General features: G+C 49.1%; 1 protein-coding gene across 1 annotated transcript in view; it reads left to right on the forward strand.

Annotated features, from left to right (window-relative positions):
* Positions 1-1,221: 1,221 nt before the first annotated feature.
* The window catches only part of LOC138276962 (lipoxygenase homology domain-containing protein 1-like), a 248,745-nt gene continuing 233,487 nt past the window's right edge, over positions 1,222-16,479 (forward strand). The window contains exon 1 of the mRNA XM_069219212.1: positions 1,222-1,338. Coding sequence (XP_069075313.1) covers positions 1,222-1,338 — 117 coding nt within the window. The remainder of the gene's footprint in view (positions 1,339-16,479) is intronic.

A 16,479-nucleotide genomic window follows, 5' to 3' on the forward strand; every position in this document is an offset into this window, starting at 1 on the left:
CTAGGGTCGCTCGGAGCAGGTCTATGGCGGCGGCCGACCATCCTATTCACAGGAGCCCCTGTGCTGGGTTTGGACCATGTACCCAGAAGGACGTCTGTTAGAGCCTCATTGAAGGGTAACATCGGCTCTGATGTTGTCATCGCCGGTTGAAGCACTTCTGTCAGGATATTCGCCCTGACTGGCACCATAGGCAAATCTAGATCCAAGACCTCAGCTGCCCTACCCACCACCATAGCAAATGAAGCACCCTCCTCCGTAGCCACATTAGGAGGAGAGAACATACCAGTATCTGGAGGCGTGTCCAGTCCACTGGCCTCCCCTAGATCCTCATATCAGTCCTGTTGCAAACCACATTCTAAAGGGTCCTCAGACCCCTCCCATTCCCCTCCTGCATCTGGCTGATTCAAATAATGCTCAGACAATGATCTGGGCTGAACTGGCTCCGTCGAAGTCGGAGTCGACGTCGTACGACGTCACTCCGGCTCCGGATCATCCGGAATAAGGATGGGGCAACCACCGGTGGGCGCCGGTGGCGGGATCGACGACATCGGAACCGGCGCCGAAGGAGGTCGACTGTGTGAGACCGGCACCGGTCCGGATCCGATATCGGATCCTGGGGTCCCCAACGGCGCCAAAGCCACTGGCGTCGAATCCGAAGGGGCCCCTGCTGACCCTGCGGGGCCCGAAGATCCCCCCACGGGCGAAGCCCGCTCAAAAACAAGACGCATGGCCCCGTAAAATTCTTTTATCTGAGAGGGGGTCGATCCGGTCCCCGCAAAGGGGGGAAGACGCGGAGTCGGCCCTGGCGACGGCTCCGCAGAACCGCGCTAGGAACGTCGACACTCCACATACGCCTCGTCGGCCGACGGGCATGGCAAAGATGAAGTCCGCTTGGACTTCTTCTTTTTCTTGTGCCTCTTACCTTCAGATGACCTCGAATGCGAGGAAGAGAACTTGGGGCTCCGGGAGCGGTGCCGCGACCTCCTCCTTCTGCAGGACCGTGACCTCTGCAGAGTCGCACCAACCGAGGACGAATGCCGGGCTGCGAGAAGCTTGAAGGATCTCTCCCTCAAGGCCTTCGGAGCCATGGCCCGACAGTCGGAGCACGAGGTGGAATTGTGATCCTTCTCCAGGCACCAAAGACAAACACGGTGCGGGTCTGTCACCGACATGGTGCGATGACACACACCACACGGCTTGAACCCTGTCTTTCTCGAAGACATGACTTCAAACAGTCAAAAAAGCCTCGACAAACCGTCGAAGAAGGGTAGCTCTTTCAGGAACTGCGCTTTAACCGGCGCAGAAGGAAAAGAACTGAGAGAAATAGGCCTTGAACCAGTGAAGACTGAATTTTGGAGTATTTTACTGTTACGACATGAATCACACATCAGTACATGTCCCACCTTTAACATACACTGCACCCTGCCCATGGGGCTACCTAGGGCCTACCTTAGAGGTGCCTTACATGTATGAAAAGGGAAGGTTTAGGACTGGCAAGTGGGTACACTTGCCAAGTCGAATTAGCAGTTAAAAACTGCACACACACAGTGCTGCAGGCCCACTAGTAGCATTTGATTTACAGGCCATGGGCACCTCTAGTGCACTTTACTAGGGACTTACTAGTAGATCAAACATGCCAATCATGGATAAGCCAATTACACATATATTTTAAATAGGAGCACTTGCACTTTAGCACTGGTTAGCAGTGGTAGACTGTCCAGAGCGTCACAAACAGCAAAAACAGAGTCCAACAAACATCAACAACCTGGTAAGCAGAGACAAAAAGTTAGAGGAGGCCCTGCCAAGGATGCCAAGTCTAACAGTAATAAAGGAAAATATGAGCAAAAAAATATTTGCACATTTTCAAAATGCACAGAAATCAAGAGTAAGGAATACTCTAAAGCTGAGGAGAGGGAGCTGGCCAATCTTACAAATTTGCTGACTAATATAGACAAATTGAAGGCAGCCTTCACCATATTTCCAAGTATTGTGTGTGAAAAGCTCCCAGAGAATAGTGTTGCTATGTAGAAATACATGTACATAATATATACAGCTAGCAGTGGTCCTGGGTGGGTTCGCATGGATTCAGTACAATGAGAAGTTTAGGTCTTGAGGAGCCTGATTGGGGCGACTTGGACATTGAGCTTTTGCTGCAATTTATGGTGCTAACCAGGTCACTTTCGACTGTGAACCTAGAAAGTAGTTTGCCACTCCATTACCTGTTGTTTCAAGGGATCGCAATCGGGCTAGAGCACCCAGGCAGGGCCCAACACGATTATCCATGAGAAGGGCCTGTCACAGATACCTGCGTCTTTTTATACATAAATGCTTAAAATGTGCTGGTAAACACCCCGACTTGCAGCAAGCTGGGGGCCACCTTCACAGTGGATGTGGCCACAACAAAAGAGAGAACAGAAAGTAGTTGGTGAGGTTAGCTGTACTAGTTAAACCTGAATCCTTAGTTGCTTTGCTTCCCTGATAGGGTTGTAGCTTCGTTTCCGTGGGAGGGGTTTACACAGTATGTTAGAAAGAATTGAGAAGAGGAAGGTGTTCATAAACTCTGAAGCCTTGCAAGGACAAAATACAACTAGTGGCAGAGTAGTTGAAGGAAGTGAAAGGAGTCTGGGTGGCAGGCCCTTTTAGTGAGCCATCACTGCAAGAGCTGATAGTCTCACTTCTAGGAAAAGTTCCATAGACTGTTCAAGTGCATTTTGTCCTATACACCATCTCATGGGGTCAGAAGGAATGTCTGTAAACTATTTCATACAATATGCCTATATTAATCAGCAATTGTACTAGTGGGAACATGTGCTAAAGGGGCATAGATAGAGAAGGCAGAAATGAAGTTGGCTTTTCAATTTCTACCAGTCCACCGTTCAGTTTTAGGGATGCTACTACATTGACAAAGCAATGCCGATGGGATGTTCACTGGTAAGCTTAGTGTTGAAAAAATTCAGCTCATTAGAGGAATGGATGGTGAAGCAAGAGCCGGTGTCTGGGCATGTGCTGCAGTACCTGGATGATCCTTTGGGGTAGAGCAGGGGAGAATGGTGAGTGCAGTGGACTAATGAGAACACTAGAATGGGTAGCAGAGATGTTTGGCGTACCACTAGCCCTGAAAACAGAGGTTCAGTGCATACAATTGACGTTTCTAGGTATAGAAATATACTCACTTGCAGTGGTGTCATAACTACAAAACGGCCAATCGACTACCTTGACAAGACTACTGATGGATATAACTGGTAGGAAGAATGTGATTTGAGGAACCTGCAAGAAGTGCTAGACCCCTTTTTTGCTAGACCCCTTTTTTGCCATGAGGGTGGTGGCTCCTGCCCGACCATGTTATAGGCTACTAGCTTTCACCCTAAGGGGGGAGGGGGGGTACAAACCAGCACCACAAAGTGAGAATTACAGAGAGATCAAGACAAGTTTTATTGATTGAGCTAAGATTCCACAAATGGTACAATGAAGTAATGTGGTGGTGTTAGAAATGCGCAGAGTCTAAAAACCAGCACAAACAGTGTCCAAAAAGTGGAGGGAGGCAGGCAAAAAGTTAGGGGTGACCACCCTAAGGCTGTCAGGTCTAACATGTGTCCCCCCCAGCTGAAAGTGGGGAGAACTACTCAGCCTCCTGGGAGCTCTCATCGCTAAGGCAGAAGTATCTGGAGAGACCATCAGCATTGGCGTGGTCAATCCCCGGGCGATGCTCCACTGTAAAGTTCATCCCCTGTAGGGAAATGGACCACCTCAAGAGTTTTGGATTCTCACCCCTCATCTGCATGAGCCATCTGAGGGGCCTGTGGTCTGTCTGAACCCGGAAGTGAGTCCCAAACAGGTATGGTCTCAGCTTCTTCAGTGCCCAGACCACACCAAATGCTTCTCTTTCAATAGCACTCCACCTCTGTTCCCGTGGTAATAGCCTTCTGCTAATAAATGCTACTGGTTGTTCTGAGCCCTCTTCATTTAGCTGTGCTAGAACAGCCCCCTATGCCATGCTCTGAAGCGTTTGTCTGCACAATAAATTCCTGGGAGTAGTCAGGGGCCTTGAGCATGGGGGGCGTACACATGGCTTCCTTTAGAGAATCAAAGGCTTTCTGACAAGCCTCTGTCCAATTCACCAACCTAGATTGTTTCTTGGAAGTGAGTTCTGTCATGGGTGACACAATGGTACCATAGCCCTTGACGAATCTGCGGTAGTATCCAGTGAGGCCTAAAAAGGCTCTCACTTCAGTCTGTGTTCTAGGTGGTTGCCAGGCCTTGATAGTTTCAATCTTGGCCTGGAGTGGCTGCACCTTGCCACCACCTACTAGGTGTACACCACAGAACCCTGCCCAATCTGGCACTTACTAGCCTTGATGGTCAGGCCTGCCTGTTGCAGAGCCTGAAGCACCTCCTTGAGGTGGAGCAGGTGTTCCTCCCAGCTGGAACTGTAGACAGCTATGTCATCCAGGTAGGCTGCACAGTAGGCATCCTTGCCAGCTAGGACCCCATTAACCAACCGTTGGAAGGTAGTGGGGGCATTTTTCAACCCAAATGGCATCACCCGGAACTGGTAATGTCCATCGGGGGTAGAAAATGCTGATCTCTCTTTGGCCCCCTCAGTCAGGGCGATCTGCCAGTACCCTGAAGTAAGATCAAACGTACTCAGGAACTTGGCAGCGCCTAGTCTGTCAACGAGCTCATCAGCTCGGGGGATGGGGTGAGCGTCAGTCCATGTGACTGAGTTGAGACCCCGGTAGTCCACACAGAACCTGAGTTCTGGCTTCGCACCGGGGGCAGCAGCCTTAGGAACCAGCACCACAGGGCTGGCCCAGGGACTACTGGATTTCTCAATAACCCCTAAAGTCAACATCTTGGAGACCTCCTCCTTGATGCTGGCCTTCACCTTATCCAATAACCTGTAAATTTAGTTATTTACAGGGGGACTGTCACCGGTATCAATGTCATGAACACATAAGTGGGTCAGTCCAGGAGTAAGGGAGAACAGGGAAGAGAACTGCTCCAACAGCTCATAGCAGTCTCCTCTCTGATTCATAGTCAGGGAGTCAGAGAGAATGACACCCTCCACTGACCCATCACCTTCTTTGGCAGAGAGGAGGTCGGGGAGAGGCTCACTCTCCTCTTCCATGCCCTCATCTGTGACCAGGAGCATACTGATCTCAGAGCTCTCAAAGTGAGGTTTGAGCCTGTTGTGATGGAGGACCCTTAGGGGGTGCCTAGGGGTCTTGAAGTCCACTAGGTAAGTGGCCTCCCTTTTACGCTCCTTCATCTCAAAGGGGCCAGTCCAGCGGTCCTGGAGAGCCCTGGGCTCTACTGGCTCCATCATCCAAACCTTGTCTCTAGGTGAGAACTCAACCAGAGTGGTCTTCCGGTCATACCACTCCTTCATCACCTCTTGGCTGGCCTTGAGGTTACTCTTGGCCTGCTTCCAGAAGCATTGGGTTTGGTTGCGGAGGGCCAGCATGTAGCTGACCACATCCTGGGGAGGTGTTTGGGAGCTTTCTCCCAGCCCTCTTTAACAATGCTTAGAGGACCCCTGACAGGGTGACCATAGAGAAGCTCAAAGGGGCTGAACCCCACCCCTTTCTGGGGCACCTCTCTGTAAGCAAACAACAGGCATGGTAAGAGGACGTCCAACTTATGCCTCATGGCTTCAGTCAGGCCATTAATCATGCCCTTCAGGGTCTTGTTGAATCTCTCAACAAGCCCATTGGATTGAGGATGATAAGGGGTAGCAAACCGGTAGGTCACCCCACACTCATCCCACATGGACTTCATGTATGCAGACATGAAATTTGTGCCCCTGTCAGACACAACCTCCTTAGGGAATCCCACACGGGTAAATATTCCCAACAGGGCTCTGATCACCACCGGTGCAGTCACTGTTCTCAGAGGGATTGCCTCTGGATAGCGGGTGGCATGGTCCACCAAAACCAGGATAAACCTGTTGCCCAAGACAGTTTTGGGGTCCAAGGCACCGACAATGTCAAAGCCCACCCTTTCAAAGGGGGTGCCAACGACAGGGAGTGGGAGCAGGGGAGCCTTAAGCTGTTTCCCTGTCTTCCCACTAGCCTGGCAGGTGGGGCAAGCTCTGCAGAAATTATCTGAGGCTATCCTCTTTCTGGGCCAATGGAAGTGGGTGACAAGCCTGTTAAAGGTCTTGTCTTGGCCCAGGTGTCCTGCCAGGGGGATGTTGTGAGCCAGTCCCAGTAGGAAGGCCCGGTAACACTGGGGGACCACCAGAACACGTGCTCCCCCAGGATCTGGAACCTTAGGCTCACTGTAAAGGAGATCATTCTCCCAGTAAATATGGTGAGTGGCGAAGGCGTCACCTGCTGCTTGGGCTGTGACCTGTCGCCTCAGACCCTCAAGGGTTTGGCATTCCTTCTGCACCTTGCAGAATTCTGCCCTGGTTGGCCCACCCTCTACTTGCCAGCCAGCAAGTTTAGATAGGTTACCCAGGTCAGCTATGTCCTCCCCAGTTGGCCCAGGGGCCTCCTCCTCCTCAGGGGCCCCGTCCACCACCGTGGGAACATTTGAGGCGGGTTTTCTGCGCCTCTTGCGCCTTCCTCTTGGCAGCTGTCTGGGCCATTGTTCCAGGCTCCAGACGCCCTTGACTCCCTTCCCGGGCAGCCATGGACCGTGTGGTCATGCAGACCCACTCAGGCAAACCTAACATCTCCAGGTGGGATCTGAGCTCTACCTCTTTCCAGGCAGTATGCACAAGATCATTGCCTAACAGACAATCTACAGGCATGGCAGGACTCACAGCTACTTTCAGAGTACCAGAGACCCCCCCCACTCAAAGGGAACCAGAGCCACAGGTAGGAGACTCTCACGTTTGTCAGCGACTATGACCTGGTGGAATGTATTTGGGACTATCTGCTCTGATGACACCAGCCGACTCTTGACAGTAGTCATACTGGCTCCTGTGTCACTCAGAGCCTCCACCCTTTTCCCATCAATGGTGACCCACTGCCTATACTTTGAAGTAGTTGCTGGCATGCAGGCTTTAGGCACCATCTCTCTTTCTCCCAGGGACACTAGGGAAACCTCTGCCTGCTCCCCAAAGCTAACTGGGATTGTCTCCCCCCAGCGCTACACTAGCCAACCCAGTTGTCTGTCCAGTAGTGGACTTTTCCCTTTTGAGGCACTGGGAGTCGCCCTTACAGTGTTCAAACTGGTAGCACTCTAAGCATTTGGGGATGAACTTCCCTAATGTTTTATCAAAATACCCTGGCTTCTTCCCAAATGTAGAAGAGGAATGGTGACCACCCCCCCCCCACCCACCTTGGGAATTCTTTTGGGGGCCTTTTGAGAACTCCTTATCTTTAAGTTTTTCTCCCCCCTCTTTCTTCTGTTGGGAACCCTGACCACCTTTGTGGGAGTCCCCCCCAGATGCCTTTTTGGACACTCTGGTGCTAACCCAGAGGTCCGCCTCCTCAGAAAGCTTCCTGGGGTCAGTCAGCTTACTATCTACCAAGTGCTGCGCAACTCTGTAAAAGAAATATTGAGTATATGCTCTCTCAGAATCAAGTCATATAACCCTTTATAATCATCCACTTTGCTGCCCCGCACCCATCCATTGAGTGCCTTACTGGAAAAGTCAAAGAAATCTACCCATGTTTGTGTGGACTGTTTGGTGCTGGCCCTGAACCTCTGACGGTATCCCTCAGGGGTCAGCCCAGACTTGGCAAGTAAAATGTCTTTCTGAAGTGGGTATGTGTTTCGATCCTTTGGATCCAGTGTGAGAAGTGTGTCCCTTCCCAGTGCTGGCACATAACTCCACATAGCTGTACCCCATTGCCATTCAGCAACCTCATGAGCCCCTAGTGCAACTTCATAAGCAGCTAGCCACTTATCTATGTCATCTCCCACCACAAAACTGGGCACCACATTTTTGGGTATACAAACCTTCTTTTCTCCAGCAGGTCCTGTCTGTATGCTGCCACCATTACTGCTGGACTCAGACTGTCTCGCCTTGATCTCCAGCTCCTTGAGACTCAGTTCATGAGCCAACAATAGTTTCTTCTCAGCCATCTGTTTGGCTGCTCTTTCAGCCTCAGCTTCCTTGGCTTCTCTCTCTGCCTTCCTTTCCTCCTGTTGAGCCTCTATTTTTAGCCTTGCCATTTGCAACTGAAACTCTCTCTCCTTTCCTCTGCGGTCAGGCTTTGATCAGAGACACTGCTCCCTGGTTTTGCATGGGGCACAGTTGCAGTGGTAACATCCACTGGTGGCAAACAATCGTCTGGGGAGCCATCTTTTGGCTCCTCCTCCTCAGCACCCTCCTCTGAATGGGCTTCTGCCCAGGCCCTCAGAGCCTTTTGAAATTCCTCCTTTCTGGAGGCAACTTGGGTGGGTACTCCCATATCCCTGCAGACCCTTTTCAGCTGTTTGACAGTGTATGTCTCCAACAGGGCTAGGTCAAAATCTCCTTCTTGAGACCCAGCCTGAGACATGTTGAGTGAGGATTTTGGTCAAAGAATTGACATGAAAAATGAAATTGCAGAAAATATAAAAATCAAGTTGACCTTCAACTGTGGGTAGGTAGTGAAATACTTAGCTACTGTATGTCACTGCACAAATACAAGTCCTATCCTCACCGCTGATCACCAATGTTAGAAATGGGGTCTTTGGTTGGCAGTCAGGTTACCCCCTGTCAAGCAAGGACCCTCACTCTAGTCAGGGTAAGTCACACACAGTCCAAATTATCCTGTGCCAACCCTTTGGTAGCTTGGCACTGAGCAGTCCGGCTTAACTTAGAAGGCAATGTGTAAAGTATTTGTGCAATAAATCATACAATAACACAATATAGCACCACAAAAATACACCACACAGTGTTTAGAAAAATATATAATATTTATCTGGATATTTGCAGGTCAAAACGATAAAAGACGGAATAAGGAAATGTAGAGATATCACTGAAAAGTGATATCAAGTGTCTTAAGTCTTTTAAAAGCAAACAAAGTCTCTTTCAAGCACAAAGTACCTGGTTTGCGTGAAAAATCTCTGCAAAGGGCCGCAGAGGAAGAGAAGCGTGGAAACGAAGGGGTGTGCGTCGATTTCTCAGGCCGCACACGGTCGATACTTCATTTAGTTTCCACGCAGGGACGGCTGTGCGTCGATTTCCGGCGCTCGTTCGTGGGTCCTTTTCGGGATGCAGGGTTTTCGGACACCTGGGGGTCTGTGCATGGAATCCTGGGCTTGTGACAAGCTCTGCGTCGTTCCGGTGGGCGTTGCGCAGAACTTTCTCCCACACGGTAGGCGCTGCATCGATTTCCCCTCTGGAAGTTGGGCTGCGTCGCCCCAGGTCGGCTGTGCGTCGATCTGGTGGGCCGCACGTCAAAGTTCCGGTCGCACCACAGGCGCCACGTCGATCTTCTCCAGGTGAAGCCGAGCTGCGTCGTTCCGGTTCGGCGTGCGGTGAATTTCTCACCGCGGGACAGGCTGTGCATCGTTTTTAGCAAGCTGTGCATCGAATTGTCGCTGCACAAGGAGTCCAGTTGCAAGAGAGAAGTCTTTTTGGTCCTGAGACTTCAGGGAACAGGAGGCAAGCTCTATCCAAGCACTTGGAGAGCACTTCTTCACCACAGCCAGGGAACAGCAAGGCAGCAGGGCAACAGCAAGGCAGCAGTCCTTCACAGAAAGCAGTCAGGTGAGTCCTTTGGGCAGCCAGGCAGTTCTTCTTGGCAGGGTGCAGGTTCTGGTTACAAGTTTCTTCTCCAGGAAGTGTCTGTGGTGGTAGGGCAGAGGCCCTGCTTAAATACCCAAATGTGCCTTTGAAGTGGAGGAGACTTCAAGGAGTGGCTTAGAAGTGCACCAGGTCCCCTTTCAGTTCAATCCTGTCTGCCAGGGTCCCAGTAGGGGATGTGGCAGTCCAATGTGTGAGAGCAGGCCCTCCACCCTCCCAGCCCAGGAAGACCCATTCAAAATGCAAATGTATGAAAGTGAGTCTGAGTATCCTGTGTTTGGGGTGTGTCTGAGTGAATGCACAAGGAGCTGTCAACTAAACCCAGCCAGATGTGGATTGTAAGGCACAGAAAGATTTAAGTGCAGAGAAATGCTCACTTTCTAAAAGTGGCATTTCTAAAATAGTAATATTAAATCCAACTTCACCAGTTAGCAGGATTTTGTATTACCATTCTGGCCATACTAAATATGACCTTCCAACTGCTTTCAGATCAGCAGCTACCACTCCAACAATGTATGAGGGCAGCCCCAATGTTAGCCTATGAAGGGAGCAGGCCTCACAGTAGTGTAAACCAAATTTAGGAGTTTTACACTACCAGGACATGTAGACTACACAGGTACATGTCCTGCCTTTTACCCACACAGCACCCTGCCCTAGGGGTTACCTAGGGCACACCTTAGGGGTGACTTATATGTAGAAAAAGGGGAGTTTTAGGCTTGGCAAGTAATTTTAAATGCCAAGTCGAATTGGCAGTGAAACTGCACACACAGGCCTTGCAATGGCAGGCCTGAGACACGGTTAAGGGGCTACTTAAGTGGGTGGCACAATCAGTGCTTCAGGCCCACTAGCAGCATTTAATCTACAAGCCCTGGGCACATAGAGTGCCTTCTACTAGGGACTTATAAGTAAATTAAATAGTCCAATTGGGTATGATTCAATGTTACCATGTTTAAAGGGAGAGAGCATATGCACTTTACCACTGTTAACGAGTCTAAAAACCAGCAAATAATGTGTCCAAAAAGTGGAGGGAGGTAGGCAAAAAGTTAGGGGTGGCCACCCCAAGGCTGTCAGGTCTAACAGGTGGTTTAAGAATAACACATTGTTAGAAATGGGGTCATTGGTTGGCAGTCAGGTTACCCACTGTCCAAGCAAGGACCCTCACTCTAGTCAAGGTAAAGGAGAATCACCCTCAGCTAACCCCTGCTCACCCCCTTGGTAGCTTGGCACGAGCAGCAGGCTTAACTTCAGAGTGCTAGGTGTAAAGTATTTGCACCAACACACACAGTAATTCAATGAAAACACTACAAAATGACACAACACAGGTTTTGAAAAATAGTAAATATTTATCTAAACAAAACAAGACCAAAATGACAAAAGTCCACAATACACAAGTCAAGTTATCACTAAAAATGCAAAAAGAGTCTTCATGTAATTTTAAACACAACGCTGTTATCGTGAAAATAAATGGGAGGTACATTGAGCTTCTCTTCTCAGGGTCCCAGGAACTGGATGGGTACCACGTGGCAGAGTAGGAGTCTCTCCAGAGGCTCCAGGTGCTGGCAGAGAGAAGTCTTTGCTGTCACTGAGACTTCAAACAACAGGAGGCAAGCTCTAAATCAAGCCCTTGGAGATCTTCACAAGAAGGAAGGCAACACAAAGTCCAGTCTTTGTCCTCTAGCACAGGCAGAAGCAGCAACTGCAGGGTAGCTCCACAAAGCACAGTCACAGGCAGGGCAACTCTTCTTCCTCGGCTCTTCAGCTCTTCTCCAGGCAGAGGTTCCTCTTGGTTTCCAGAAGTGTTCTAAAGTCTGTGGTTTTGGGTGCCCTTCTTATACCCATTTTGCCCTTTGAAGTAGGCTTACTTCAAAGGAAAGTTTCTCTTGTTTGTGAAATCCTGCCTTGCCCAGGTCAGGCCCCAGCCACACACCAGGGGGTTGGAGATTGCATTGTGTGAGGGCAGGCATAGCCCTTTCAGTTGTGAGTGACCACTTCTCCCCTCCCTCCTAGCACAGATGGCTCATTAGGATATGCAGGCTACACCCCAGCTCCCTTTGTGCCACTGTCTAGTGAGAGGTGCAACCTGCCCAACTGTCTAACTGGCCCAGACAGGGAATCCACAAACAGGCAGAGTCACAGAAATGGTTTAAGCAAGAAAATGCTCACTTCTATAAGTTGCATTTTCAAACCCACAATTCTAAAATCAACTTTACTAAAACATGTATTTTTAAATTGTGAGCTCAGAGACCCCAAACTCCACATGTCTATCCGCTCCCAAAGGGAATCTGCACTTTAATCATACTTAAAGGTAGCCCCCATGTTAGCCTATGAGTGCGACAGGCCTTGGAACAGTGAAAAACAAATTTAGCAGTACTTCACTGTCAGGACTTATAAAACACATTAATATATGTCCTACCTTAACCATACACTGCACCCTGCCCTTGGGGCTACCTAGGGCCAGTCTTAGGGGTGCCTTTTCATGTAAGAAAAGGGAAGGTTTAGGCCTGGCAAGGGGGTACACTTGTCAAGTCGAATTTACAGTTTAAAACTGCACACACAGACATTGGAGTGGCAGGTCTGAGACATGATTACAGAGCTACTACAAACGTGGGTGGCACAACCTGTGCTGCTGGCCCACTAGTAGCATTTGATTTACAGGCCCTGGGCACCTCTAGTGCACTTTACTAGGGACTTACTAGTAAATTAAATATGCCAGTCATGGAGAAAACAATCAACAATACAATTTACACAGAGAGCATATGCACTTTAGCACTGAACAGCAGTGGTAAAGTGCTCAGAGTTCAAAAGCCAACAGCAACAGGTCAGAAAAAATAGGAGGCAGGAGGCAAAAAGATTGGGGATGACCCTGCATGAGGAAAAAAAGTCCATCACCCATTGACATAAACAGTGGAGCTGGGTTATGATGCATAAGGTAAAGAAGATTTTGTAATTTACTGGCGAAAAGCAGTGCTGCATAGAGATGTGGTGAATGGTGAAACACATTTTCCCTGTGGTGTTGGCAGTGAGACTATGTGGAGAAGAGTTAAAAGACTAAAAATGTATATTTGTGTTTGACAGTGAGTCAGTGGCTCATGTGATCAACAGGATGATAACAAAGACTAAGGGGCAGATTATGAACCCTGGCGGTTCAGACGGCCATGCCGGCAGCAGCGCAAAGACCACCACGGCACGGCAGTCTGAACCACCATATCATGATCACAGGGAGGGCCGCCTGTGGCAGCCCTCCTCCACCGCCAGGCTACCGCTGACAGGCAGCCTGACGATGGAGGAAATCTTTATCCGAAGGCCAGCGCTGCCCTTCGGATAATGATGTCTTTTCCTCCAGCCTTTCCCTGGAGGGTTTCCCTGTCAGAGAAAGGCTGGTGGAAGGGGTGCTCCGGAGCCCCCCTGGGGGCCCCTGCACTGCCTATGCACTTGGCATGGGCAGTGCAGGGGCCCCCGTGCAGTGCCCCGTCGCACAGGGCACTGCCCGATTTACGGGCAGTGATCTGCGTGACGGGTGCTGCTGCACCCGCCGCACACCAACATTGGCGGCGGCTCCAATTGGAGCTGCTGTCAATGTTACAGCCCTTTTCCCTGCTGGGCTGGCGGGCGGAATCACAGTCCGGCCCAGCAGGGAAAGCTTTATACGGCCAGCGGGGGGGTCATCGCGCTGGCGGTCTTCTGTTGATCGCCAGCGCTGATCTTGGCGTTTTTTACCGCCAAGATCATAATGAGGGCCTAAATGTGTATTATGACTTTTGAGAGAACTGGCTCTTGGGTGCTTGAGCCGGAATAGTCTGCTTGCAGTGAGGCACATAGGAGGTTTAGACAATGGGGTGACAAATATGTTATCTCATTCACAGTAAGCAAGATTCCATGGTTTGGCTCCCAAAGTGAACAAAAGAGGCCTGCAAGTACCATGGGATTTGTTAAAACTATGCAGCTGGAGGAAAAGGTCCTGGCCGAGTTGAGAAAGATGAATTACAGGCTGGGTTGGGCAGAGTTCATAAACTCAGGGAAAAGTCAGGGGATAACTCTTGGTGAGGATTAGAGGAAAGAAAGCAGGACATGGTCAATTTTGTAATGGGGAACGTTGAAAAGAGATCATCACTTGTGACTGTTGAAGGGAAAATAGCTCACATTTTGTGAAAACATGTTTCGGGATTATGATCCGTAGGGTGAGCTTAGTGAGAAGATACCAGAGAGAGGGGAAGGAGTGGGGAATTGCAGAAACCATGTTACAGTGGATATTTTGAGAGTTTTAACTGCCCCAGTGAGAACTGCCTGCATCTACACCTCGGAAGTGGGTTTTTGGGGCTTTCTTCATGGTACTGTTCTGGTCACTGGCATATCAGAGCTTGTGGGGACAAAGAGTTTCAAAGGTTTGCAAATGGATGACATAATACCAAAAATAAGGTAGATGTTTGTATACAGTGAAGTAAGACAAATCAAAAAGGGAAGGAGATCATTATCTGCTTTAGAATGTCGGTAGAAGGAGGCGTTTGCCCCATAAAGAAGTTAGGGAGGTTTTGGAACCTGAGGAGATAGGGGTGCTAGGCCACTTTTTAAGCATGCATACGGCATCAAGGAGATGACAGCCCTATTCTTTTAGAAACTATGAAGGTGGATTGAGAGGGAGTTTGAAACCCATTCTTACAGGATACGCTTGCCAAGTGGGCTTCAGAGAAAACAGGCTGAGGGGCCAAGGCTGATGAACGAGTGATTGTGTGTGGGGCTATATGAGGACGGTGCACATGGGGAATTGTGGGGAGGGGGGTAATAATTGGGCTTTCATCTCGTGGAACACAGGAAGGTTTACATGTGGATATGTGGGAATTAAGTTGTGAAATGCCACTTTTCAATTGTGAAATGTGGAGCATGCCGGGAAGCAGTTCTTTGGACAATCATTGGGAATTAAATTTGAATGGGTTACCGTTCGTTGGTAGGGCTTGAGGGGATTGATATGGGGCCAGCTGATGCTACCAATGTGGGGATTGCATCAAAGTGGCTGCAGCTGGATGTGATGGTTTTACATTCGGAGAGAGTGACCTGGTTCAGTCAACAGGGTTAGAAGTGAATACAAATGATCAAAAAAGACATAAGCTTTCCATGGTGAAAATGGAAAGGGATGGTGTTCTTTTGGACAGAGTTATCGAAGAGAAGGGCATAGGGAGGGACAAGGATGCTGGGAACAATAAACAGGGCGTTGAAAATGCTTAATAGAGAAATGTTCGTTTTCTTTAAGGCTAAGGGAAGAAGTTAGTTAAGCACAGTGAGATTCTTATGAATGCCCTGTTTTGTTTCAGCGTGATGGAATACATTTGTCTTTACTGGAGAACAGATATTACTGGATAAACTAATGAAGAAGGAGGAATGGATGGTTTTGTTCTGGGGGACAGAACAAACACTTCGAGGGAGGGTTTCTCCGGTGGTGGTGTGAGGGCTCAAATAATGGAGAAATGGATAACTGGGAGGAGGGTTGACAGAGGAAGTATGTCAAGAGAGGAAGAATGGGGAGCCAGGGGGAGGTTGTGCTCTAGGGGCTAGAAAATGGCAGAGGTTGGAAAGGAGAGCACACAAGGGATTTAAATCATAATGTTTGGATAAGGTCATAGTTTTGGGAAGAAGCAGGCGGAAATGCTGAGCTGTGAAATTGTTAGGGGAATGGGGAGTGATTAGTAGTAAATGTTATGGCAGTGGTTCCTAACCTGTGGTCCTGGGACCCCTGGGGGTCCGCGAAGCCTTCTCAAGGTGTCTGAGAGTGCTTAGAGAATTAAATAATATTAACAGATTAGGTGCCCAGATTTCAGTAATAACTTAGTGGGGGTCCCTGGATTCCCATAGTGATTCAGTAGGGGTCCCCGGGTTCCAGTAATGATAAAAGGTTGGGAACCACTGTGTTAGGGTATTGTGTAAGGTGTACTGTCACGTGCAGCTCAGCCACAGAGTTTGTTAGCCCAGTCCACTCTGAATAAATATGGTCTTTTGCACAACTTCAATAGAGCAGTGAAATAATTTGCCTCCCAGTTGCCCATTTTCTCCTGTGATCTTCAGGTGCCAGCTGCATCAGTGACAAATTGGGTAGAAAGGAAACCCATGAGATGAAGAGGAAGGCGGAAGCAAGATAACTTCTAAACTAGCAGTATGCCTACAGAACAGTATGTCTGTTAGTGTTGCAGAGAACCACAACGGGCTCTCTTGAAGACATCATTTCAGGCAGAAAGCCTTCTCTGTGCATCTTTCTCATGCCATGTGAGACGTGAGATACCATCACTTAGGTTGATGACTGATAAAGTCCAAAAGCAGAGGGAACAGGTAGATTTACAAAATGATGGTAAAGAGGCCTGACCCATGTTGTCTGTCTGGCAACCCCTCTTGCCTTCCATAAATGTTCTCTACAATAACACATTGCATATATATTGTACCTCACTCGGCTCTCACTCTGTACAGAAAACAGCAGGCCTCTTCGTTATGGCAATTTGGCTTACAAACCTACAAACAGGCAGTACATAATTTGTACACAAAAAAAGTGCTGGGGCCCTTGTCAAGAGACCAGTGCAGCTGGCATCCCCCATTGCCTCTGTCAGCGCCACTAATGACAATTCAGATTTTGTATACATTAAACACAACTGGTACCACCCAACCAGGCTATTATTATAGCTTTGGGTGGCAAGTATTAGTCATTTTAATGTATATTAACAACTGTTAGTGTGTTCATTACAAAATTAGCCAAGCAGCACAATGTGGCTAGCTGTCACTGCTGAGCACCCGAAACCACTAGCTCAAAT

Source organism: Pleurodeles waltl, chromosome 2_2 (genome assembly GCF_031143425.1).
Source record: "Pleurodeles waltl isolate 20211129_DDA chromosome 2_2, aPleWal1.hap1.20221129, whole genome shotgun sequence".
In the NCBI taxonomy this organism is placed as follows: domain Eukaryota; kingdom Metazoa; phylum Chordata; class Amphibia; order Caudata; family Salamandridae; genus Pleurodeles; species Pleurodeles waltl.